This window comes from Arvicanthis niloticus, chromosome 14 (genome assembly GCF_011762505.2).
Source record: "Arvicanthis niloticus isolate mArvNil1 chromosome 14, mArvNil1.pat.X, whole genome shotgun sequence".
In the NCBI taxonomy this organism is placed as follows: Eukaryota; Metazoa; Chordata; class Mammalia; order Rodentia; family Muridae; genus Arvicanthis; species Arvicanthis niloticus.
Genome location: NC_047671.1, coordinates 27,082,958 through 27,103,560, shown reverse-complemented (window position 1 = coordinate 27,103,560; position 20,603 = coordinate 27,082,958). Strand labels below are relative to the sequence as shown.

Below are 20,603 nucleotides of genomic sequence, written 5' to 3'. Positions count from 1 at the left end.
GCATTGTCTGGAGCTGACAGGATTAAAGGATCCCACCCACCTCTCTGTTGGGCCTTGCCATTCAATTTGCCAGTGCCTCTTTTAAAATGCCAGAGCTGGATCTGCTGTGGTTGTTTTACAGAATGTCCAGGGAAGGGTTATAAATACAAAGGTGACTGGAAGTTCTGGGTCAGCACTGTGTAAACACTGTTGAGTCTGAATGTTTTTAGACACCGTGGGTTGCCACGATCCTCCCAGTACCTAACACACAGCCCTTGTCACTTGGTGGTGAAGGTGGTTGAGTTTCAAGTTTCTGATTCTGCCTCAACAGGTTCCTTCTTCAGATGGCTCATGACCATAAGCAGGGCGAGGTTGCTCTGCATTCTGCCTCTGTGGCAGCAGCATTGCCTCTGTGACATGACCCAACAATGACCTTAGAGTGGCTTCATTAAGAACTCTATCCAGGACCAGAGAGATGGCTCTGTGGTTAAGAGCATTTGCTGCTCTCTCAGAGGACCTGAGTTTGGTTTCTAGAACCCACACCAGGCAGCTCATAGCTGTAACTCCAGCTTCAGAGGATCAGATGTTCTGGCCTTCTTAGACGTGGGCACATACCCACATTCAGACCTTGTTGTGGTTGGGGCTGGGTTTGTGTCAACTTGATATAAGCTAGTCATCACTTGAGGAAATGCCTCTGTGTGATCCAGCTGTAAGGCATTTTCTCAATTAGTGTTCAGTGAGTGAGGGTTCAGTCCATTGTGGTTGGTTCTATTCCTGTGCTGGTGGTCCTGGGTTCTATAAGAAAGCAGGCTGAGCAAGTCATGAGGAGTAAGCCGGTAAGCAGCACCTCTTGGTGGCCTTGACATCAGCTCTTGCCTCACTGAGTTTCTGTCCTGAGTTCCAGTCCTAACTTCCTTTGGTGATGAACAGCAATGTGGAAGTATAAGCTGAATAAACCCTTTCCTCCCCAACTTGCTTTTTGGTCATGGTGTTTTGTCACAGCAATAGAGACCCTAAGTAAGACAGACATACACCATAGAAAGCAAAGTCTATGGACACAAAGCACATTAGTGTATACCAGAAGCTTATAGCAGGTACAAGAGAGCAGACAACAATTACTTAAAGGGGATGACATGTTTTTGGGGTGAGATAGAGATACACATAAATGATGGTTGAACAACGTTGTGAATGGACTGACTGAAAGCTAATTTGATGTAATGTGAATTTTTAATCTCAAGGAAAAAAAAAGAATGCCCTACCCCATAACCCCAGAGGAAGTGGACTGCTTCTGCAGACTACAGGGCACATCACTCTCCCTTGTCATTGAGAGGGTTGAGCAAGCTCTTCCCGTGACTTTGCTGTGTATAACAATATCACCACTGCCATCAACTTGGGTATCATGGGTCTTCCCCTGGTGTCGGGCACTTGATGTATTATTTAATGTGATATCCTATGAGACTTGAATCCTAGGCTGCTGCTTACTGCATCACTGACTGCACTGTCCAGAGCAACTTAGTCCTCTTGTGGCCCCTATTCCCATCTGCAAAGTAGGGATTGATATACCTGCCTTGTAGATTTGTTGTAAGGATTAATGAACACACACACACACACACACACACACACACACACACACATATACACACACACGTGAGGAGCACTTGAGTGAACATTGGAGTGATATTTGGTTATAGTAGGCATTATGTATACATTTTTATTGTTGTTAATATTATCTCCTTGCTCCCATCCAAAAATTCAATCTGCTGGGGGCTAACTAGTTTGGGTAAGCTGAAGAGACTCATAATGTGATTAGAGAAGGAGACTTATTCTTTGACTCCCAGGAGCAGGGCCTGAGTGAGCCAGGCATAGCAGCTGAGGGGCTGCAGGGCATAATGAAAACATTCCATTTTGGAGGGGAGCTCTTTAATAACAGGAAGTAAACACCTCAACAGCACCAGGAAGTCCCTAAAACTGGTCAAATTTAACAGGTTTCTCCATCCTCAAGCTTATAGAAGCAGTAAGGCCTGTGGAAAGACTCATAGACAGGCCAAGCTGCCTGAAAAAGGCTCAGGCCAACAGAGTCACCAGGAAGACGCTCTTCAACCCAATAAGCTGCCCGTAGGTTGTGCGGTTTAATCTTGTGAGCCATTACTCATGCTGGGGCGGGCTTTTGTGAGCTGTTGTCACCCACGCTGGGGTGGCCTTTGAGCTGTCTTTGAGTTGCCTCTGATACTGTGAGTAACCCAGAGAAAACTCATTGGTTCGCCAAGTTATACTTTTGTGGTATCCATACTTTGGTTTGTTACCAGTTCTCTTATCTAGGGTGAGTAGATGTTTATTCATGTCTCCCCACAGCAAGTGAAAGGGGACATAAAGACACATGGCTGGCTTTACAGGTGCAGTTGCTGACCAGAAGCCTGGTGTGGCTGCCACTGCACCCTCTTGGCATGAGGAAGTGGTGTTAGGTAGAGGGAGAGAAATATCTGGTAACCATAATCCCGGTTACTGTGGACAGCATCAAGCAGGAAGGGGCAAGGAACACAGCAGGACTGAGGGTCCAGTAATCCAGGGGATGTAGACAGAGATGGAAATGATCTGAAAGCTTAGGCTATACCAACAATAGGTATCCATATTTCCCATTATTATTATTATTTATTTATTTCTCCTGAGACTTACTTTATTGATGCTATGAAGAGGCCATGAGAAGGAAGAAGAGACCTTGAGGATTATGTGGGTTCAAAGTAGAGACAGGGCAAAAAAATTATTCATTATTATTTTAAAATTTTTTTTATGTGTATGAGTGTCTTGCTTGCGTGTATGGATGTGTACCGTGTGTATGCATGGTCTATGTGAAGGCCAAAAGAGGGCCTACGATCTCTTGAAAATGAAATTACAGTGGTAGTGAGCCTCCATGTGGGAGCTGGGCATCAAAACCTCTCTCTGTAAGGGCAACAAGTGCTCTTAACCATTAAGCCATCTCTCTAGGGCACGCATGTGAGTGTGGGTGGATGCTTGGGTACATGCAGAGTCCAGACAAGGATGTCAGGTATCTTCCTTTATCACTCTGTCTTATTCCTTTAAGGCAAGGTCTCTCACTGAATGAGAAACATCCTGTGTAAGCTGGGCTGGCTGGCCAGCAAGCTTTTGGGTTCCGTTCCCCAACCATGTCCAGCTTTTAATGTGGACGCTGGGGATTCAAACTCAGATGCTTGCACACAGTGAGCTCTTACCCAGGGAACTACTGCCCTTCTTTCCCTCCCTGTATTATTATCATACATTTAGAGAGTGCCTGGGCCTGACCTCATGCTACATACTCAAGGGTCCCTTGACAATAGCAGTAGCTAAGTAAAAATTAATAATCACAATATAAAGGCAGCTAACACTTACTGAGCAAATATGCAAAGCCCTGTTTAATTTCTTCCTCTCTCTCTCTCTCTCTCTCTCTCTCTCTCTCTCTCTTTCTCTGACAAGATCTCGCTATGTAGCCCAGGGTGGACTTGAACCCATAATTCCCCTGTCTCGGCCTCCTAAGTGTTCTTACTGCCTTCTCCTCTCTTCTTTTTTCCTTTTTTTTTTGGGGGGGGGGGAGGTAGGTCTGTATGTAGTGTGTGTGTGTGTTTCTGCATATAAGTGTGTGGGCATGCATACCTATGTATGCGCATGTAGAGTACAGAATAGGATATTGGATATTTTTCTCTATCTTCTCTGCCTTGTTCTCTTGAGACAGATAGCATCTCTAAGTGAACCAAATGCTTACCATTTTAGCTAGGTTGGCAGTGAGCTCCAGGGACCTGCCTGTCTTCACTCCCTTATGCTGGGACTATAGGCACATGTATCCATGCCTGGCTTTTTACATGGGTGCTGGGGATTCAAACTCATGCTCGGATAGTAAGTGTGGTGACTCAGTCATGTCCTTGGGGCCTTAATGTGTTCTTAGTGTTGTGGTGGCAATAGCAACACAATCCAGCACTGATGATTATGTTGCACCCTAGAGCACAAGCACCCCTAGGGTTTTGTCAGGAGCTCTGAGCTGGTGGTACTTGGCTGTGCACTGAGCCTGTCGTTGATCATCAGAGCTAACCTGTGAGGTGCTGAAGCTGAGGTCCTGGGAGCTTGGATGTCTTAGCTGTTTGTTCACCTTTATCTTTCCACCTGTGCCTGGGCCCAGCATTTGCCCAAGTGAGATCATCAGACTCTCCCTGGGACTCCTCTGCTGAGCTCAGAGGGGAACACCTCTCTACACAGCTGCTGACTGAGGGAGGGCCATATTCTCTTTCCCACCACATGACTCCCAGAGCAGAAGAACATGAGGCCACCCAAAGAGAAGCAGAGAAAAGACCAGCCTGAGGATCCTCAAGGACCACTCAGCGAAGCTGCTTCTGGATGCTTCTCAATCCCATCAGTCATTCCCCTTCTGCTCTAGTGGCAGACGTTGAGTTTCTGCCACCTGAAAAGTCCAGAGCAATAAAACCTTTCCTGAAACTCAGACTCGAGAGCCTGACACGTCCCTGACTTGCCTGAAGGCAATTTTGTTTCTGAGAAAATACAGGAAGCAACCAGGAAAATTGCTGCTCTGGACCTAATTTTGACCAACATGAACAAATTGGCTGTGAAGTATAGACGTGACATGTAACCCATGAGAAAATGGCCACATCACTTTGAGTTTGTGGTGACCTGATCCGAACAAGCTGGAAACAGATTTTAGATCTCCAACACTGTCATACTTTCTGTGATTCAAGATGTTAGGTAACCCGTAAAATCTTGAAGAAAAGAAAAAAGAAGGCAGCTCATCAAAAGTTAAAACGTACTCTATTTAAAACGAAATGTGCTTAGCACAGGCAGACTTGAGACAGCAGTTTAGTCAAAGAATAAGATAATGTTTGAAGAATCTAAAATTATATAGCAGGATTGGGGAAACAGGAGTTTTAAAGTTTTGAAGCAGAACTCCTACAACCTAAACTGTCACTGGGGAGACCCAACTGAATGTAGTAAGCCTGAAATATGGAATGATAGCAATGCATTTGGCAACAGTGCCTCAGCACGTATGGTTGGAGGAGATCTGAAGAGCAAGAATGTGGGTTGGTATGCCACAGTCTGAGACAACTGCGTGACTTCAGTGGGGCCTCTACTGGCTTGATGCACCTGTCGGAGCGACCTGTTAGGAAAAGGAGGTCTTTGCTAAATGTCAGTCGCACCTCCAGCTGTGCCAGGACATGCCTCCCACTACCAGGTCCCCGTATCATCTGAACTGAAAAGCATGTGGTCAGAAATAGCCTCAGCTCTACAGAGAAGGCTTGGCATAACTCTCAAAGGCAACCCCCGGGATCTGTGGGGTTTGCATTAATGCAGAAACTGAGGCTCTTCATTTTATTTTTTGGGTCACGCACACTGCTCACGATCAGATGAAAGCCACAGATCTTCTCTCTAGAGGAACATCTATATGTGGAATTTGGCAAGCGGTTTCAGGAGAGTCACACTATTCACAAGGCCAATTATGAACCCCTGATAAAGAGTTTGATAATAGAGGGTCTGGAGAGATGGCTTAGTTGGTAATGTGCTTGCTGTGTAAACAGGAAGACCTGACTTTGATCCCTAGAACCTGTGTGAAAGAGCCAGGCATGGTGGCTTACACTTGCAATTCCAGTGCTGGAGAGTCAGAAAAGGGCAGATCTCTGGAGCTTGGTGGACTGTCACTTTCCCATACATGGCCAGTCCCAGGCCTGTGAGAGACCCTGACTCAAAAATCAGTGAGATGGCGTAGCAGGTAAAAGTGCTTAAAAACTCAACAGCCTGACTTCCTTACTTGGAATCCACATTAAAAAAAAAAAAAAAAAAAAAAAGTCGAATGCACTCAGTAGACACACACCTGCAATCTCAACACTCCTAAGTATAGTTGGAGACAGGAGAATCAACTAGAGGTCTGTGGGGCGGAGCACTGAAGACTCAGTACCACCCTTAAGAGCGGCAGATGTTGGAACAGAGAGCAGACTTAGGATGATCTCTGTGTTTCTCAGATTTAACACTGGCTGGCCTCATACTTTGTTATACAGTACTTTCCATTAACAGTGTAGGGTCTGTCCCTGTATTTCAAAATGGATTCATTGAGTATGCAAATGCTAAGAGCTGACCTCATGCATTCCAGGGCTAACTGTCTCAGATCCTTGCAATGGGGAGGGGAGGGGCCACCCGATGCAGCTAGAAGATGAAGCTAGCACCCCCTCCTTCATTGACGGAGGCATATTTAGGAGAACACACACACATACACACACATACACACACACACACACACACACACACCACGTTTAGAGCCCAGCACAAATGCCCACTTCTGCAGTGACTGTGGCCTCATGGTTTCAGTGTAAATTCTGCCCTGAACCTGAGGTATTTCAGCTTCATTCTACTGTACTAAAACCGGTGACCTAATTTCCTGGGGAAGCCCAAATGAAGGGTTTGGATAACAAGCAGATTAGAAGTCTGGCCTCTTTACAGAAGCACATGAAAGACGGGATGTGCAACAGAACTTAAAGCAAAGAAAAGGAAACTTGCTGTAGTCTCATGGGGCCCCAGACATCCCCCAGACAGACATCAGACATCTCCCAAGTGGGGCCCATCAGAATACCATCACACAGCAATTATAACACAAACTAATGAGCCAAAGATTCTCTGGGGATCATCTGCCAGAACCAGCCTGTCCTGCTATAGACCCCTTCCCCTGGACTTGGTCTATAAGTACTCTCTGTCTCTCTGACTCTCTCTATCTCTCTGTCTCTCTGTGTCTCTCTCTGTGTCTCTCTCTCATCTGCCCTAAGGGCTCTCAGCACTTTCACATTCACTCTGTCCTCCACTGTTTCTGAGGTATGCCTGCTCTCTCTGCACTGTGTATGGATTGGCTCGGTGTCCCCACCATGCAATGTGATGCTTCCATCCAGCTGAGAACTTTGCACTTGCTATCCTCCTGCTTCCATAACTTTCCTTTTCTCCACTCCTCATTGTCCCTTCCCCCACCTCACTACCATGGTCAGAGTCCTGGCTCCGAGGTCCTGGCTCCAAGTGTCCCTTCTTCAGAGGAGCCTCCCCTGATCTCTTGGGCTTCTGACACATCCCCATTGTCCCCAGAGGACTTCCCCCACTGTGTTGTTGATATTGTTGCCTCTATTTGATTAATGCCAGTCTCTCCTTTCTGACAATAAACTCTACCAGGGCAAACTACCATGCCCACCTTGCTCATCTCCAAACAGAGTACTTGGCATGCAATAGAGAGCCTGGATGCACTGTGGCTGTCACTGGAGTGGCTCGATGAGAGATTGATTCCAGCCTCACTTGACAAGGGAAGGAAGAGACCCAGAGGAGAAAGTCACTGCTCAAGATCCCACCCCATTAGTGGAAGTGCTGACTCTTGAACTCAGGACTCCTAGCTCTTAGCTGGCTCATTTTACTTCTGAACTGCCATTTCTTGAGTCTTGGTGCTGTTGCTACTCTTTGAGTGTATTCTAGGCTCATCTCCCAGTGGTAACTGAAACTCCTGGTGGCTGCCACCCACACATGACACCCATAACCAGAATCATTATGACTCTCGCACCCATGGTCCAAGCCCCCTCATTCCAGATCACTCAGAACCCCCTGAGGCAGGTCCTCTCACACTCTGCAATTACTCCCACTCTCCCAGGAGCCAGAGGGTAGGAACAGGGATAATTAATGAGAGGGTGACAGGTCTTCTTCACTCCAAGAATATCTACCACCTCCTAGAGGCATTTCTGCTTTAAGTTCTATGGTGCAGTCTATCTCACGGTCACAGAGCTCTTGGCTCAACTCCATCACTTAACTCCTTCAGCATCTGTGTGAAGCTGGGTGAGCAAAGTTTCTAACTCACAGCTGGGAACTCCCTGAGGGCAGGGGCTTTTTGCCTCCGCTTCTCCTGTCTGCCTCTCCAGCTGTTAGAACACTATTGGACACATGCTAAGTCTCAATAGATATAGATGGTAAATGAACAAAGACAGGTTTCTTGTGTTAGGAATTTACTATACTTGCAAGTGTAGTAAATTATACTTGGCTTACAGTATAATCTTACAGGGGCTGCTTAAAGTTTGTCATATAGGTTAGATAATCAAGGTCCAGAGAGTTAAGAGGTTTGTCTAAAGTAAAACACACACACACACACACACACACACACACACACACACACACACACACACACACACCTTAGTAAGTAATAGTGCCAGGACTGAAATTGAAGCAGTCTAGGCCCAACTGCCACAGGAGGACAGGATTTGAAATTTAAGCAGGATGGTAAAGATATTGATTGCAGTGGTACAGGAGCTAGAATGTGGTTGTCAGGGCAAGCTCAACACCAGGAGGCTGAGAAGGTGAACACTGCACAGTAGATTTGTTACCAAGTGCCAACTTCACACCCCAGTGGTGGTTGCTTTGCTGAGACTTGTAACACAGGGTCCTGAGGCAGGAACCACTCGGGATCAATGGAGGGCATTGGTGTCCACGGGGAGCCACAAGGACCACACTTGAATATCAGCCATAGTCTGAGTCCTGTGGCAGAAGGTGGAGGGATCCTGGAGGGAATCCCAGTCCAGGTTCTTCTTTGCCCTACACCCTTCGGTTCACAAAGCATTTCTCTAGGTGTATCCCCTGCCTCATCTATACAATGAGGGCTATGGCTTTACATACACCCTTCTCCCTCCAACACCCGAATGATGACTACACTTAAGGGATCAGTTACAGAGTCTCAAAATGTTTGGAATGGTTTCTTCATTTAGTTCCACCCAGGAACCCATGCCCAGCATATCCTGTGGATGGCACAGGTGTCTGTTGAATAGCTCTGGGCAACAGGTCTCAGCTGAAAATGACTTTGTCCTGTTTCCTGTACCCTAGGATATTAGGCAAAATCTGAGACAGTTTTAGAAAAGGTATATTACTGGCACCTTGTGGGTGTAGACCAGGGATGCTACTAAATATTCTGCAGTGTACCAGACAATCCTTAACCAAAGAATTGTCTAGCATCAGATATCAACAGTGTAGAGGTTCAGAAGCTGCTGTAGACACAGAAGGCAAAGTATAGCTTGAAGGACTTTGTGCCTGTGGGAATCTGGGGTGAGGACAATATTCCTAAGAAGACCCATTCCCTGTAACTGGTCCACAGACTCAGGGCTACCTTCTGGGGAAATATTGAAGGACTCTTACTCCTCTCTAAGAGGCTACTAGAACATTCTTAGCAAGGCTAATCACAGTGACTCAGCCAACACCCTGATGTTCTCAATACCATTCATACCTTAACCACCTCTTTTCTGAGTCCCCATAGTCTCTTGTACTTTGCTTGTACTTAGTTCCCTCTGGTTTGTCTATGAGTTGTTGGGCTTCTTTCTGTCTCTTAGCCCTGTCATTGGCCCCACTATACTCCTTCCACGTAACAATATTAGGAGGTGGGACTTTGGGGAAGTGATTGGGCCATGGAAGCAGATTTTCCATGATTGAGATCAATACCTTTATGAAATAGGCCTCAGGGGACCACCTTGCCCCTTCTACCGTGTCAGGATACAGCAAGTGGGTGGCACTGGTGTAAAAGTGGGCCATCACCAGACACTAAATCTGCAGTCACCTTGATCATGGACCTGCTGGTCTCCAGAGTTATGAACAATATATTTCTATCATTTACAAGCTACCAGTCTATCTTGGTTTGCTTTGCAGCCTGATCAGACGGAGGCATCAGTTGTTACATTTTTGAAATTCAGATGTCCATCATAGGCTCATACTGGGAATGTCTACTTGTTTCTCAGCTGGGTGCTGTGGGAGGCTGTGACACCTTTAGGAAGTGGGGTTTAGTTGGCAGAAGTGGGTCACTACAAGTGGGTCTTTGAAAGTTATAGCCCAAACCCTACTTTCTTGTCCGCTATGGTAAAAAAAAAAGCCTATATCACAAGGTCAACTGCCATGAACTCTTCTTTACTGTGATGGACTGAACTGAGCAAAAAGAAATCTTTTTTTTTTCTCTTTAAGTTGTTCTTACCGGGTACTTTGGTGACAGTGTTATAAAGAGAACATACCAGTTATCAACTGTTTACCAGGAGTGCTCTGCTCTTGGTCCTTCTGTAAGGGACTTTTCCTTGGTACACCTCTCACTGGGCCCTCTCCTTGACATCATTTGGCATGGCTGAGAAACACCTTGTTGCTGCCTTGGGCTGTGGGGTTGCGGTGAGACAGACCTTTCATATATGAGAGGCCCCCAGAAGTAATTGCTAAAGTCAAGTTGGTCGGGTAGCTTAGGTGGTGGGTTTGTTCAAGTCTAGAAACAAGGTTTGATGCCTTGTCGAGAAGGCCTCAGATGAGAAGCTGAAGTGATTAGAAATCACAACAGTGAAGTGGGAGGGGCCTGGAAGGAAGAGCAAAGCCAAGAGCATTGTGACATACTGGGACCAAGGGCTGGACAGAGGACGGAGGAATAAGAGGACTCTAGAGATCAACTGAGTGATGGAGGCACAGGAATCCTAAGACAGGAGGGACAGGGCTGAAGTAGGGAAGCCATTGTGTCTTTCACCCTGAAGATCCCCAAGCAACAGCCTGCTATGATGTCCTGGGGTGTGGGGAGTTGCAATGGGATGGAACAGGGCAGGTAGAAGCTGTGTAGACTCAGAACCCGGGGCATTCCCCAGAGGTTCTCTAACTCCTTGGCCATGTACACCTCAAACTCCCACCCCCAGGTGGAGCAAGAGGAATTTGCTCCTGGTATTGCCAGGGAAGCAGGCCAGGGGAGCAGCCGGTGGAGGCACACAGGGATGGAAGGCAGATTACATGTCACTTCATATTAGCCACGCCGGCAACTTTCCTCATTTACCCAGAGAGGAGAGAATTAATTGCAACCTTGAGGAAAAGTCAACAGCAGAGATAACACTGAATTGGAAGGCGGTCGTATTTCTTTTCCAGCCGTGAGCCTATCAGAATGCCTTAGAGAGGGTCAGATTTGCTTACCTGTGAGATACATCTCCTCCCCTTCAGTGAACATCTGGTGGCAGCGTACACATCTGGCACAGGTAGGGTGGTAGTGTTTCCCTCCTGCCTGTGGAAATCAGAACATGAAGTAGAAGCATCCGAATTGGGTTTACTGTATGGTACAGCTGGTGGGTGAACCTGTCCTGGGTATACTGATGGTACTGGTGTTTCTTTTCATTGCCCTGTGGCTGGGGGCTGGTGGGTGAACCTGTCCTGGGTATATTGGTGGCATTGCTGTCTCTCTCCATTGTCCTGTGGTTGGTTGAGAGGCTTCCCAGGAACATTCAGAACCACATGAGAATCTACCCAGAGAGCTTGGTGATTCCTTCATGGGTCCTGATGAAAACTCAGGGAATTTCCCTGGACATGTGCAGGGTAATCAGAGGCTTCTATTCTCACATCCTCATTTCCCACAAGAAAATGTCATTTTGGGGACTGCCAGCATATCCCCAAGTCTCCCTAAGGGGCCCCTAATACTAATGATAACAAAAATGACTGTAAGTACTATGATAAAGAGAGAGACAGACAGAGATAGATAATAGATTGATAGATAGATGATTGATTGATAGATAGATGATAGATAGATGATAGATAGATAGATAGATAGATAGATCCTTTTAACCCTGTTTGAATTCTGATTTCACCAAGGGAAATGTACCAGTTTAGAGTCCATGAATCATTAGAATCATCTAAAGCACACTGATCTATTTTTCTAAGAATGAGAACAAGTACAAGGCTTGAAGTCTTCACAAACAAGAAAACTTGGCCAGAACTATATTAATTTTGGGTTGTCTTCAGTTTGGCAAATGACTTGGTTTTTCCTGTTATGTTTTACCAGTTGTCTGTTAAGTGAGTCAAATTAAAGGTGGATTAAAGTATTAGGTAAGGCTAAGTGTGTGACGTTTACAAACATGCCAAAAAATACGAGAGAAGCCCATGAAGGACCGATTTAAAAAAATGTGCTCAGTGTATAAGTTATATTATATGAGAAGCAAGACCCCTGGGAGCTCCGAGACTCCTCCAGGTGGATCTCTCAGACTGATCCTGGCCTATTTTAACCTGGCTTTGGTAAATCCACTCCTTTTTCTCCCCTTTCTTCCCTACATTTCATTTAATAATGGAATTGAGTAAATTGCCAAATCTCTTTGGGGGCAGAGGGGAAGGGGTGGCTTTTGAGATGGTTTTGTTTGAAGGTCCTCCTGGAAACCTCTAACAGTGTCAGGCCCTGCCTTACTTCTGCATTAGATGCTGGAATTATATCCCAGAAGACCTGATGTGCAAGGGACCTTTGGTGACAGGTCTCCGATTTGCATATGGGAGGAGCAGCTCAGAGGCTGGGAAGGGAGGTGCAGTGTGCTTTAATGGATATTTTTCATATCAGGACAGGTATTTTTGAGGAGGGATGAGGTAAATGAATGACTATTAGGTATTGTGAAACCCTCTTTAAGGTCATTAGTTGGTCTGATGTTAGTTCCAAAATTACAATTGTAGAAAGAAACCTTATTTCCAAACAGTCTTAGGGGTGGGGTTCTTGGGATCAGCTTGTCTGTTTTTGGAGAAACTCTTACTTCATCGAGAATGTGATAAGGGCAGATTCTTACAAAAGAAGAATAATCTTCAATGTCCCCTTTCTCCATTCTTGGTTGTTTACTTGGTTCCCACCAATGAGAAAATGTCCTTGTCGTAAACCAAGCAAGCTGTGTTCAAACTTTAGAAGGAGCCTGCTATTTTCCCAAGTAAGGAAGTCGTGGGACTGATTCTGTAGTGCCATGACAAGGACAATCAGCTTAATTAGTAGCCTCTTCCTCCTGTGTCTCCTTATCCTTTCAATTACAGGCCTTTTTTGGCCCTGATTTTCCCCCATCGTGGTGGCAACAGTGCCCCAGCAATACTGAAGCACACATCTTCTTAAATGTCACACTCTACCACCCTGCCCTAGATGAAAGAGACTTCATGCTAGTCTCAGCAACCTTGGTCCTGGATGGCTTAGAAAACAATGGGAGAGAAGCGAGGCTGCCAGGCCTGCACCCAGCATAAGAGAACAAAGGCAGAGTGATGCAATGAACCATTTCACCCACTAACAAACGGAAGTCACACAAGCAGGGAAGAAGAGTAGTGGAGGGTTGGTACCACCAAATGATGCCATATCAGAAAGTAGTGAGAATGGCAGCCAAGGTCTGAAGTGGAACAAAAGCAGGCTGTGACTCCTTTTGCTGAGGACATAGGAAGGAAAGGTGGGTCTGACACTCAGCATACTGAGGTCTGTCTGTCCCCAGAGGAGGAGTCATAAAATAGCTGCAGAAGGGAACGGGAAGGTTGAGGTGAGAGGACGAGAAAGTCTTAAGTGCCAGCAGTATACTGGAAATGTGTTAGCCCTATACTGGGCAACTGCCTAGCCAGCATCCTTTCCCATCTTCCAGAAATAGCACTAAGCTTTGCTCAGTAGGACCTCCTGCCATCAGGCCATATGGTTATACTGTGTTAAACCCACCGATACGCTGATTCCAACTCTATGGGCACAGCGGGTCCAGAGATGGACCGGAAGCTATCCAGAGAGTCCCCAGATGTTTGCTGAACTATGAGGAAAGAGCACTTTGCTCTCCACTGTGGATGTGGTTGGTAGGATGTGAGCATGAGCAACCGGTGTCCAATGCCCCAACCACAGAACAGAGCCCTTTTCAGAATAAAGGCAGCACAGAAGACCATGGAGCCAAGATGGTCAAAGGTTCAATTGATTTTGATCTGCCACATTCTCCAGCAGTGGCTAAAGCCAGAGCAATGCCTACACTCTTATTATGAGAATGGACACATTTCCTTTTGAGCCCCTATCATTTGAGGGTAGCTTCTGCCTTGCAACTAAATAAACCCTGTTTAACATATCCATTGAGATGAAGTGGCAGTCTTCACTATTGACAAAGGCTGACTCAACTGGCTTAAGGTGTCTTGTCTAGATGTGGCAAAATTAGAATTCAAACCCATGATTTTTTTTTCTCCTGGTCTCTGAGTGGCTGAGAGCTCCAGTGTAGGATCCAGAAGGCTAGAGTCCCATACTTTATCTCTGTCTCTGACCTTGCAAAGGTACCACTTGTCTTGGGTATTCCTTTTCCTCATCTGTGAAACAAGGAGGATGGGATAGCTGATTGCTAAATGTCTTTCCCAGCTCAAAGAAAAAAGAAGTCAGTAAGTCCAACCTGCTGAAGGACAGGGTCAACTGGAACCCAGTCAGTCACGGCTGCCTTGAAGGGAGAGACTACCACACTGGCTTAAGAAAAAGCAGCCACTAGAAAATGTTTCCAGCTGCAGTGTGTCTCAAGATTTTTCTCTTGAAAGAAAATTCAGCTTTTGTGGCCTCTATCCCACTGCCTCTGCAACTTTCTGGATGCTTCTTCCTCACAGTCATGCAGAAGCAGCCAGAAATTCCCATTTAAGGCAAACTTCCATTGTCCGCACCAGCCTTTGACCAACACTCCAATTGACCTGCCAGGTTTCTTGAAGCTCCATCCTTTCACAGAGTTATCAATTTTCCTCCGATAGCTTGTACATGCATGCTTCTATAGGTCCACATACATGTACAGCATGTGTGTGTGTGTGTGTGTGTGCACATGCTTGTGAAAGCCAGAGTTCCTCAGGAACTGTCTACTTTTAAAATGAGTTTTATTTTATGATGTGACTGCTTTGTCTTCATGTCTGTCTGCACATCCTTTTTATGCCTGATGCCCACAGAGGCCAGAAGTTCCACATGGTTGTGAGCTGCCATATGGGTGCTGGGAATCAAACCTGGATCCTCTGGAAGAGCAGCCAGTGCTCTTAACCTGAGCCATCTCTCCATTCTCTTCACCATGTCTTTGGAGATACGGACTCTCACTGCTTGACACTCACCAAGTAGGCTTGGCTGGCTGACCCGTGAACCCCTAAGCTCTGCCTGTCCTTGCTTCTGCAGCACTGGAGCAGCACATATGCATCATTGTACCTGGCCTCCTCCTCCTCCTCCTCCTCCTCCTCCTCCTCCTCCTCCTCCTCCTCCTCCTCCTCCTCCTCCTCCTCTTCTTCTCTCTCTCTCTCTCTCTCTCTCTCTCCCCCTCTCTCCCTTTTTCCCCCTCTCCCTCTCTCCCCCTCTCCCCCTCTCTCCCTCTTTCCCCCTCTCCCCCTCTCTCCCTCTCTCCCTCTCCTTCTTCTATTTGTTTATTTTATGTGTATGAGTATACTATCTTCATGCTCACCAGAGGAGGGCATCAGATGGAATTACAGATGGTTGTGAGCCACCCTGTGGTTGCTGGGAATTGAACTCAGGACCTCTAGAAGAGCAGTCAGTGCTCCTAACTGCTGAGTCATCTCTCCAGCCCTGTGCTTGGCTTCTCAACACATGTTCCAGGAACCAAATTCAGGTCCTTGTGCTTCCAAGGCCAACCCTTTAGCAACTGAGCCATCTCCCCAACCTTCCACTTATAGCCTCAATTATCTCTCTTCTTATAGTAACTCGCACTCTCTGTGCCACCTGTAGGCAACCACTCTGCAAGGCCTGTGCTAGTCCTTTTTCAGTCTCCTCCACCTTGGAAATGCTGGCTGCCTCCTCTGCTATGGTTCACTTCTAAGTGCTTTGACGTTGGTCTCTTCAGGTCTGGGCTTTGACCTACGCTCTTGTCTATCTTCTTGCAGCCTTCCTGGGATTTCAGTCACAACCCATCTCCAGCGCTCTCCACCATTCTACCTGGATCACGTGGTTTCTCTTCCGTTTCCGGTGCCGCAGATTCCCTACTAAGCTTCTTGTCACCCAGACTCAACACTTTGCCACAACTTTGGTTTCTTCTTCCTCCTCAGTCTCCAAATTCTCAAGTTGCCCCACATTGGCTGAATTATTGAATTTTTACTTTCTGGGAGCTGTAGACAAAGGTATGCTATGGCTCCCTGATGGCCTCTTCTAGTTTCCTCCAGATGACAGGTTGTTCCTACTCAGTCTCTCCCAACTCCCCAGTGCCCAGTGAATCATACCTAGACTTCTTATTCCTGTACCCACAGCCATGGAAACCTGGGCCCAGCAATCTTTCCTGTGTGCGTGCCTTTTGCTTTGCTTGGTACTCTTTGCTGGTCCTTGGAGATGCTTCATCATTTAGGAACTCACTGCATTTGTTTATTTGATTTTCCCTCGACTTCCTCCCTACAATGAGTTTTCCGTATCACATCAAGTGCAGTTCTTAAAAACATGAAATTTTATCACACTGCTCCATTTTAAAGTTCTCCGAAGGCTTTCCCCTATACTTAGTAGAAAACCCAACCTCTTAAACATGACGGGCAAAGTCCCACCTTCAAGATTTTGTTTTTATTTTGTTTCTTGGTTTTTGAGACAGGGTTTCTTCGTGTGGCTTTGGCTTTCCTGGAACTTGCTCTGTAGACCAAGCTAAAGATCTCAAACTCAGAGATCCACCTGCCTCTGCCTCTGCCTCTGCCTCTGCCTCTGGAGTGTAGGGATTAAAGGCCTGGGCCACCACTGCCCAGATTCCTTACCTTTTTATCATCATACATGATGACCTCATCATCCTCAAGGCTGCTTCCATGCACTTCCTCACACAGACCTTTCCTGATCGCTATGTTCTCTTGCTGAGCTCACATGTGGCTGTAGAATCTTTCTCAACTTTGTCCTCATGGTAACAAATGGCACAAACAAATGGCAGCGCTAATAATTATGCCTACAGTAGCTGAACCAGCCTGCAATTCCTTAGCCACTATCAGATGTAAAACAGAGGCCTATAGATACAAAGATCCTTACCCAAACAGAAGTATGAGCTAGCAGTAGAGACAAGCCACAGCATAATTGTCCCTGCTCTTAGGCTATTATTTTTCCTCTGCACTGAGCTCTTCAAGGTAGGTGACCACAAAGTATGGGAAGGTAGCATCTAACCCCAAAAGGTGTAGAAAGAAAGACTGGGAAGGCCGAAGACTCAGCAAAGGGGCCATAGGTTGTCTGTCACTGGCAGAGAGAGCTGCTGCATCAGAGGCTTGGGAGAGCTTTGGTTGCCATGGCGATGGGCCAGCCAAAGAAGGGTTTAGAGAGCAAGCTGCTAGACAAGCTGCTTCTTAAATCAGCACATTACCAAACAGTTAAAACATAAAAAGGGCTTCCATCCTGAGGCAGAGCCTGGAGGAAAATCCTAATTGTTACTCCTTAGAAATCTGTCTGAGTCTGAATCCAAAGAAGCAACTGATTTTTCCAGCACAGCGGTTTTTGAACCATGAATTATTTTGTCCACATTCTATTTTGGGGGTGCTCAGCTCTTGGCAAGGTTATCTGGTCAGGGCCATGCAGTAAGCAAACCCTGGGAGGCTGAAGCAATGGAAAAAAAGGGACACGGAGAGGGGGGGACTTTCTCCTCTTAGGTGATGACTTTTTGGAGTCCCAGGCCACCCTGCTCACACATCTCCATAGTTATTCTGGTTACTAAGCCTCACTTACCTCCAAGACCCTGCCACTGATGTACCGGTCACAAGTCTCACATTTGATGCCAAACTGGGAGTGGTAGTCAGACTCGCAGTAAGGAACACCGTCCCTGCAAGAGGAAGTTCACACAGGAAGGGAAGTTAGTAGAGTGGGGAGGGTGTCCTTGTCCAGAACCTGATCTGTCCAGGTCTTGTTCAGGACTGGCCAAGACTGGGAGATTGGGAGTGCTTTTCAAGCTCAAACTGCCCCTCAGATATAGACCTAAAGAAAATCCAAGGGAATCCGCATTTGGTCAGGCCCCTAAGCCCTGATGGGAACACTACTCTGAGCTGCCATTTTGGGTGTCTTTTCTTTTTTCCCTCCCCCATACCCATTAGCTATCCAGATACATCTGCTTCTCTCTGTCTCAAAGGACTCTTTTGGAAAGTTATTTAAGACACAATTTAAGACACACTTTGTTTGCTGTAGGAAATGTAATGCTTATACATGGTACAGAAAGGTATAAGGGAAATGTTTCCCCTTTCCTTCCATGCCTTCCTGGTTTCCCTTCTGGGATGTAACAATATAATCAGTTTCTTATAGACCCTCAAGAGTTCCTCCTTTAGCCAAAATTTTTATCCACAGCTGAAAGAACCACTTGGCTGAGCTGATGGACCAGTACATAAGACGTCTCCCACCGTTTATATACTGTGTCTCCCATTATCATTGTGTGTGTGTGTGTGTGTGTGTGTGTGTGTGTGTGTGTGTGTTGACCCACAGCAGTCATGTGGAGGTCAGAGGATAACTGTAGAGTTTGTTCTCTCTTTCCACTTTTCCATGGGTTCTAGAGATCAAACTTGGGATTTAAATCAGGTGTCAGTCTTGTGTGGCAAGTGTCTTTACCCACTGAATCATCTCGCCAGCCCTGCTATGGCTTATTATACTGTTCTCTACAGCGGATAGCTGGCATTTCTTGCTTTGATAGTGATTCTCATGGATCATTTCATTTAATAGTTATGGAAGCCCAGGGAGGTCAGTACTATTAATCTCCCAGTGTGTGAATAAGGAAGCCCAAGCATGGAACAGGTAAGTATCTTCTCCAGGTCATTCAGGACTGCTTACATTGAAGATCAAGCCCAGTTGATCTGGTTTCTCTCCACATCTTCATGAGGATTGAAGGAGATGGGCTCAGGATATGCTAAGGTTTCATCTATGTCTGGCTCACTGCCTATTCAGGAAAGGCATCGAGCACCATGGTGGCTCTGAGAGTCCTCAAGGGGACTGTTCTCCCACTTTTGGGTACAGGATCAGACATAGATAGGCCTAGAGAGCAGGCATGCTCTTTCTGTCTCCAGCTGGAGCTCTACCTGGGAGCAAGGTGATTAACATTACCTGAAGTAAAAGTTGCTCTAGACTGTGAGCCCACGAAACCTCTTTACCTCTTTCAACCAACCCATCACTAACCGCTCAGGTAATGTAGGTTCTCATTCTGCAGGTATAAGTATGGGTAATGGTGCAAAAAAACCTGTCATCTGGGTAAAAAAAAAAAAAAAAAAAAGCCAATACAACTTCACTTGGATTCCTGGGTTGAGGACACCTTAGGGAATTAGAGATATACATAATTATAAACACAGGCAGATGGGAAAGGTCTCATTTACTGTGTCCTTATTAGATATGGAACACAGACCTTCGGAGTCATCTTATTAACAAATGAGCAAACTAAGACTTAGAGCGGTTGAGTCCTTGGCCAAGGTCACACAGGCAGGAGGATTTCTGCCTTGAGCATCTGTAATAGCTTCAAGACTCCTGCCACTTTGCTGCAGCAGGTGAGGGCCTAAGGACAGACTGCAGAGACCCAGGGGGCTGGGTAATCCAGGCAGGGGCTCCAGAGCTGTTTGCTGGACACCTGGCCAGTGACTTCCCACAGACTCCTTACTTGGCATGCTGAGAGAGGAATGCCCAAAACCTACTGACATGGCACCTAGGGTTTTCAGTGACTCGACCTCACCTCTGGCAGGTCTGGCAGCCTGACATTATGCTTCATCTCTGTACATACTTTGCTCCCAAACAGGATGGAAGTGATCAACCTATGTCCACCCTACTTCCCCTGATGGGCTAGGATTCTGCCTCCAAGCTTGTCATTGTATTTTGAATCTTACCCAGTCTTCCAAGGCCCAGCTCAAACCTTCCACAAACCTCTCACAGACTCCAGATGGCACCTGTAGCTTGTTAGAAAGGGACCCTCCCTTGCTCTGAAGCTTTACAGCCTCACTTTGTGGACACAGGCTGGTGTGTTTGGCCAGCAGCTATTTCTTCTTCCTCGTGCAGCAGTATGTGGGCTTTCCTTCAGAGGCCACTCTTTCCTACTTCAGCTTTTTAAGGTCACAAGGGCTGCTTTCAAGTTGAACCTTCCTGGTTAGTGTTTGAGCAGGAATGGGCAGGTAAAGCGAGGTAACTAAGTCAGAGGTAGTCACAGGGCTTCTGCTGACATTTCTAGAGAAAGGCCTCATCTTTCACCAGCCTTGCTAAACTGATGATCTAAAGCCAGGCACCACTGCTGAGATTCTTTGCTATTTAATCTGCCTGGGGATAAATCTAATAGAGAAGGGAGCAGGGGAGGGAGGGAAGGATAAGAGAGAAAAAAGGAGTAGAGGAGGAGAGAGACCGTAGTGCTGAAGACATCTTTAAGAAGCTAGTATGCCAAGCTGGACAGTGGTAGTGCATACCTTTAATCCTTTAATTAGGAGGCAGATGCAGGAGGATCTTTGTGAGTTTGAGGCCAGCCTGGTCTGCAGAGTGGGTTCTAGGACAGCCCAGGCTACACAGAGAAGACTCATCTCAAAAAACAAAAGGAAAAGAGAGAGAGAGAGAGAGAGAGAGAGAGAGAGAGAGAGAGAGAAAGAAGAAGAAGAAGAAGAAGAAGAAGAAGAAGAAGAAGAAGGAGAAGAAGAAGGAGAAGAAGAAGGAGAAGAAGGAGAAGAAGAAGAAGGAGGAGGAGGAGGAAGAGGAGGAGGAGGAGGAGGAGGAGGAGGAAGGAGGAGGAGGAGGAGGGAGAAGAAGAAGAGGAGGAGGAAGAGGAAGAAGAAGAAGAAAAGGAGGAGAAGAAGAAGAGGAAGAAAAACTAGTATACCTTTGACCTTTCTGTGTCTGAATCTAATAACTCCAATTGTTGCTTTTAGGCGCGTTGCATTTGGCTTTTGGTCACTCATGACTGATACTC

General features: G+C 46.4%; 1 protein-coding gene across 5 annotated transcripts in view; it reads right to left on the bottom strand.

Annotated features, from left to right (window-relative positions):
• The window catches only part of Ablim3 (actin binding LIM protein family member 3), a 119,253-nt gene that overhangs the window by 31,712 nt on the left and 66,938 nt on the right, over nucleotides 1–20,603 (bottom strand). For all 5 annotated transcript variants that reach the window (XR_013103662.1, XR_013103663.1, XR_013103664.1 and 2 more), the window contains 2 exons: nucleotides 17,420–17,513; nucleotides 10,951–11,038 (listed from right to left, as the gene is read on the bottom strand). Coding sequence is in view for 1 of the 5 variants with exons in the window: in XM_034518077.2 (XP_034373968.1) it covers nucleotides 10,951–11,038; nucleotides 17,420–17,513 (182 nt within the window). In the remaining 4 variants the exon portion in view is untranslated. The remainder of the gene's footprint in view (nucleotides 1–10,950; nucleotides 11,039–17,419; nucleotides 17,514–20,603) is intronic.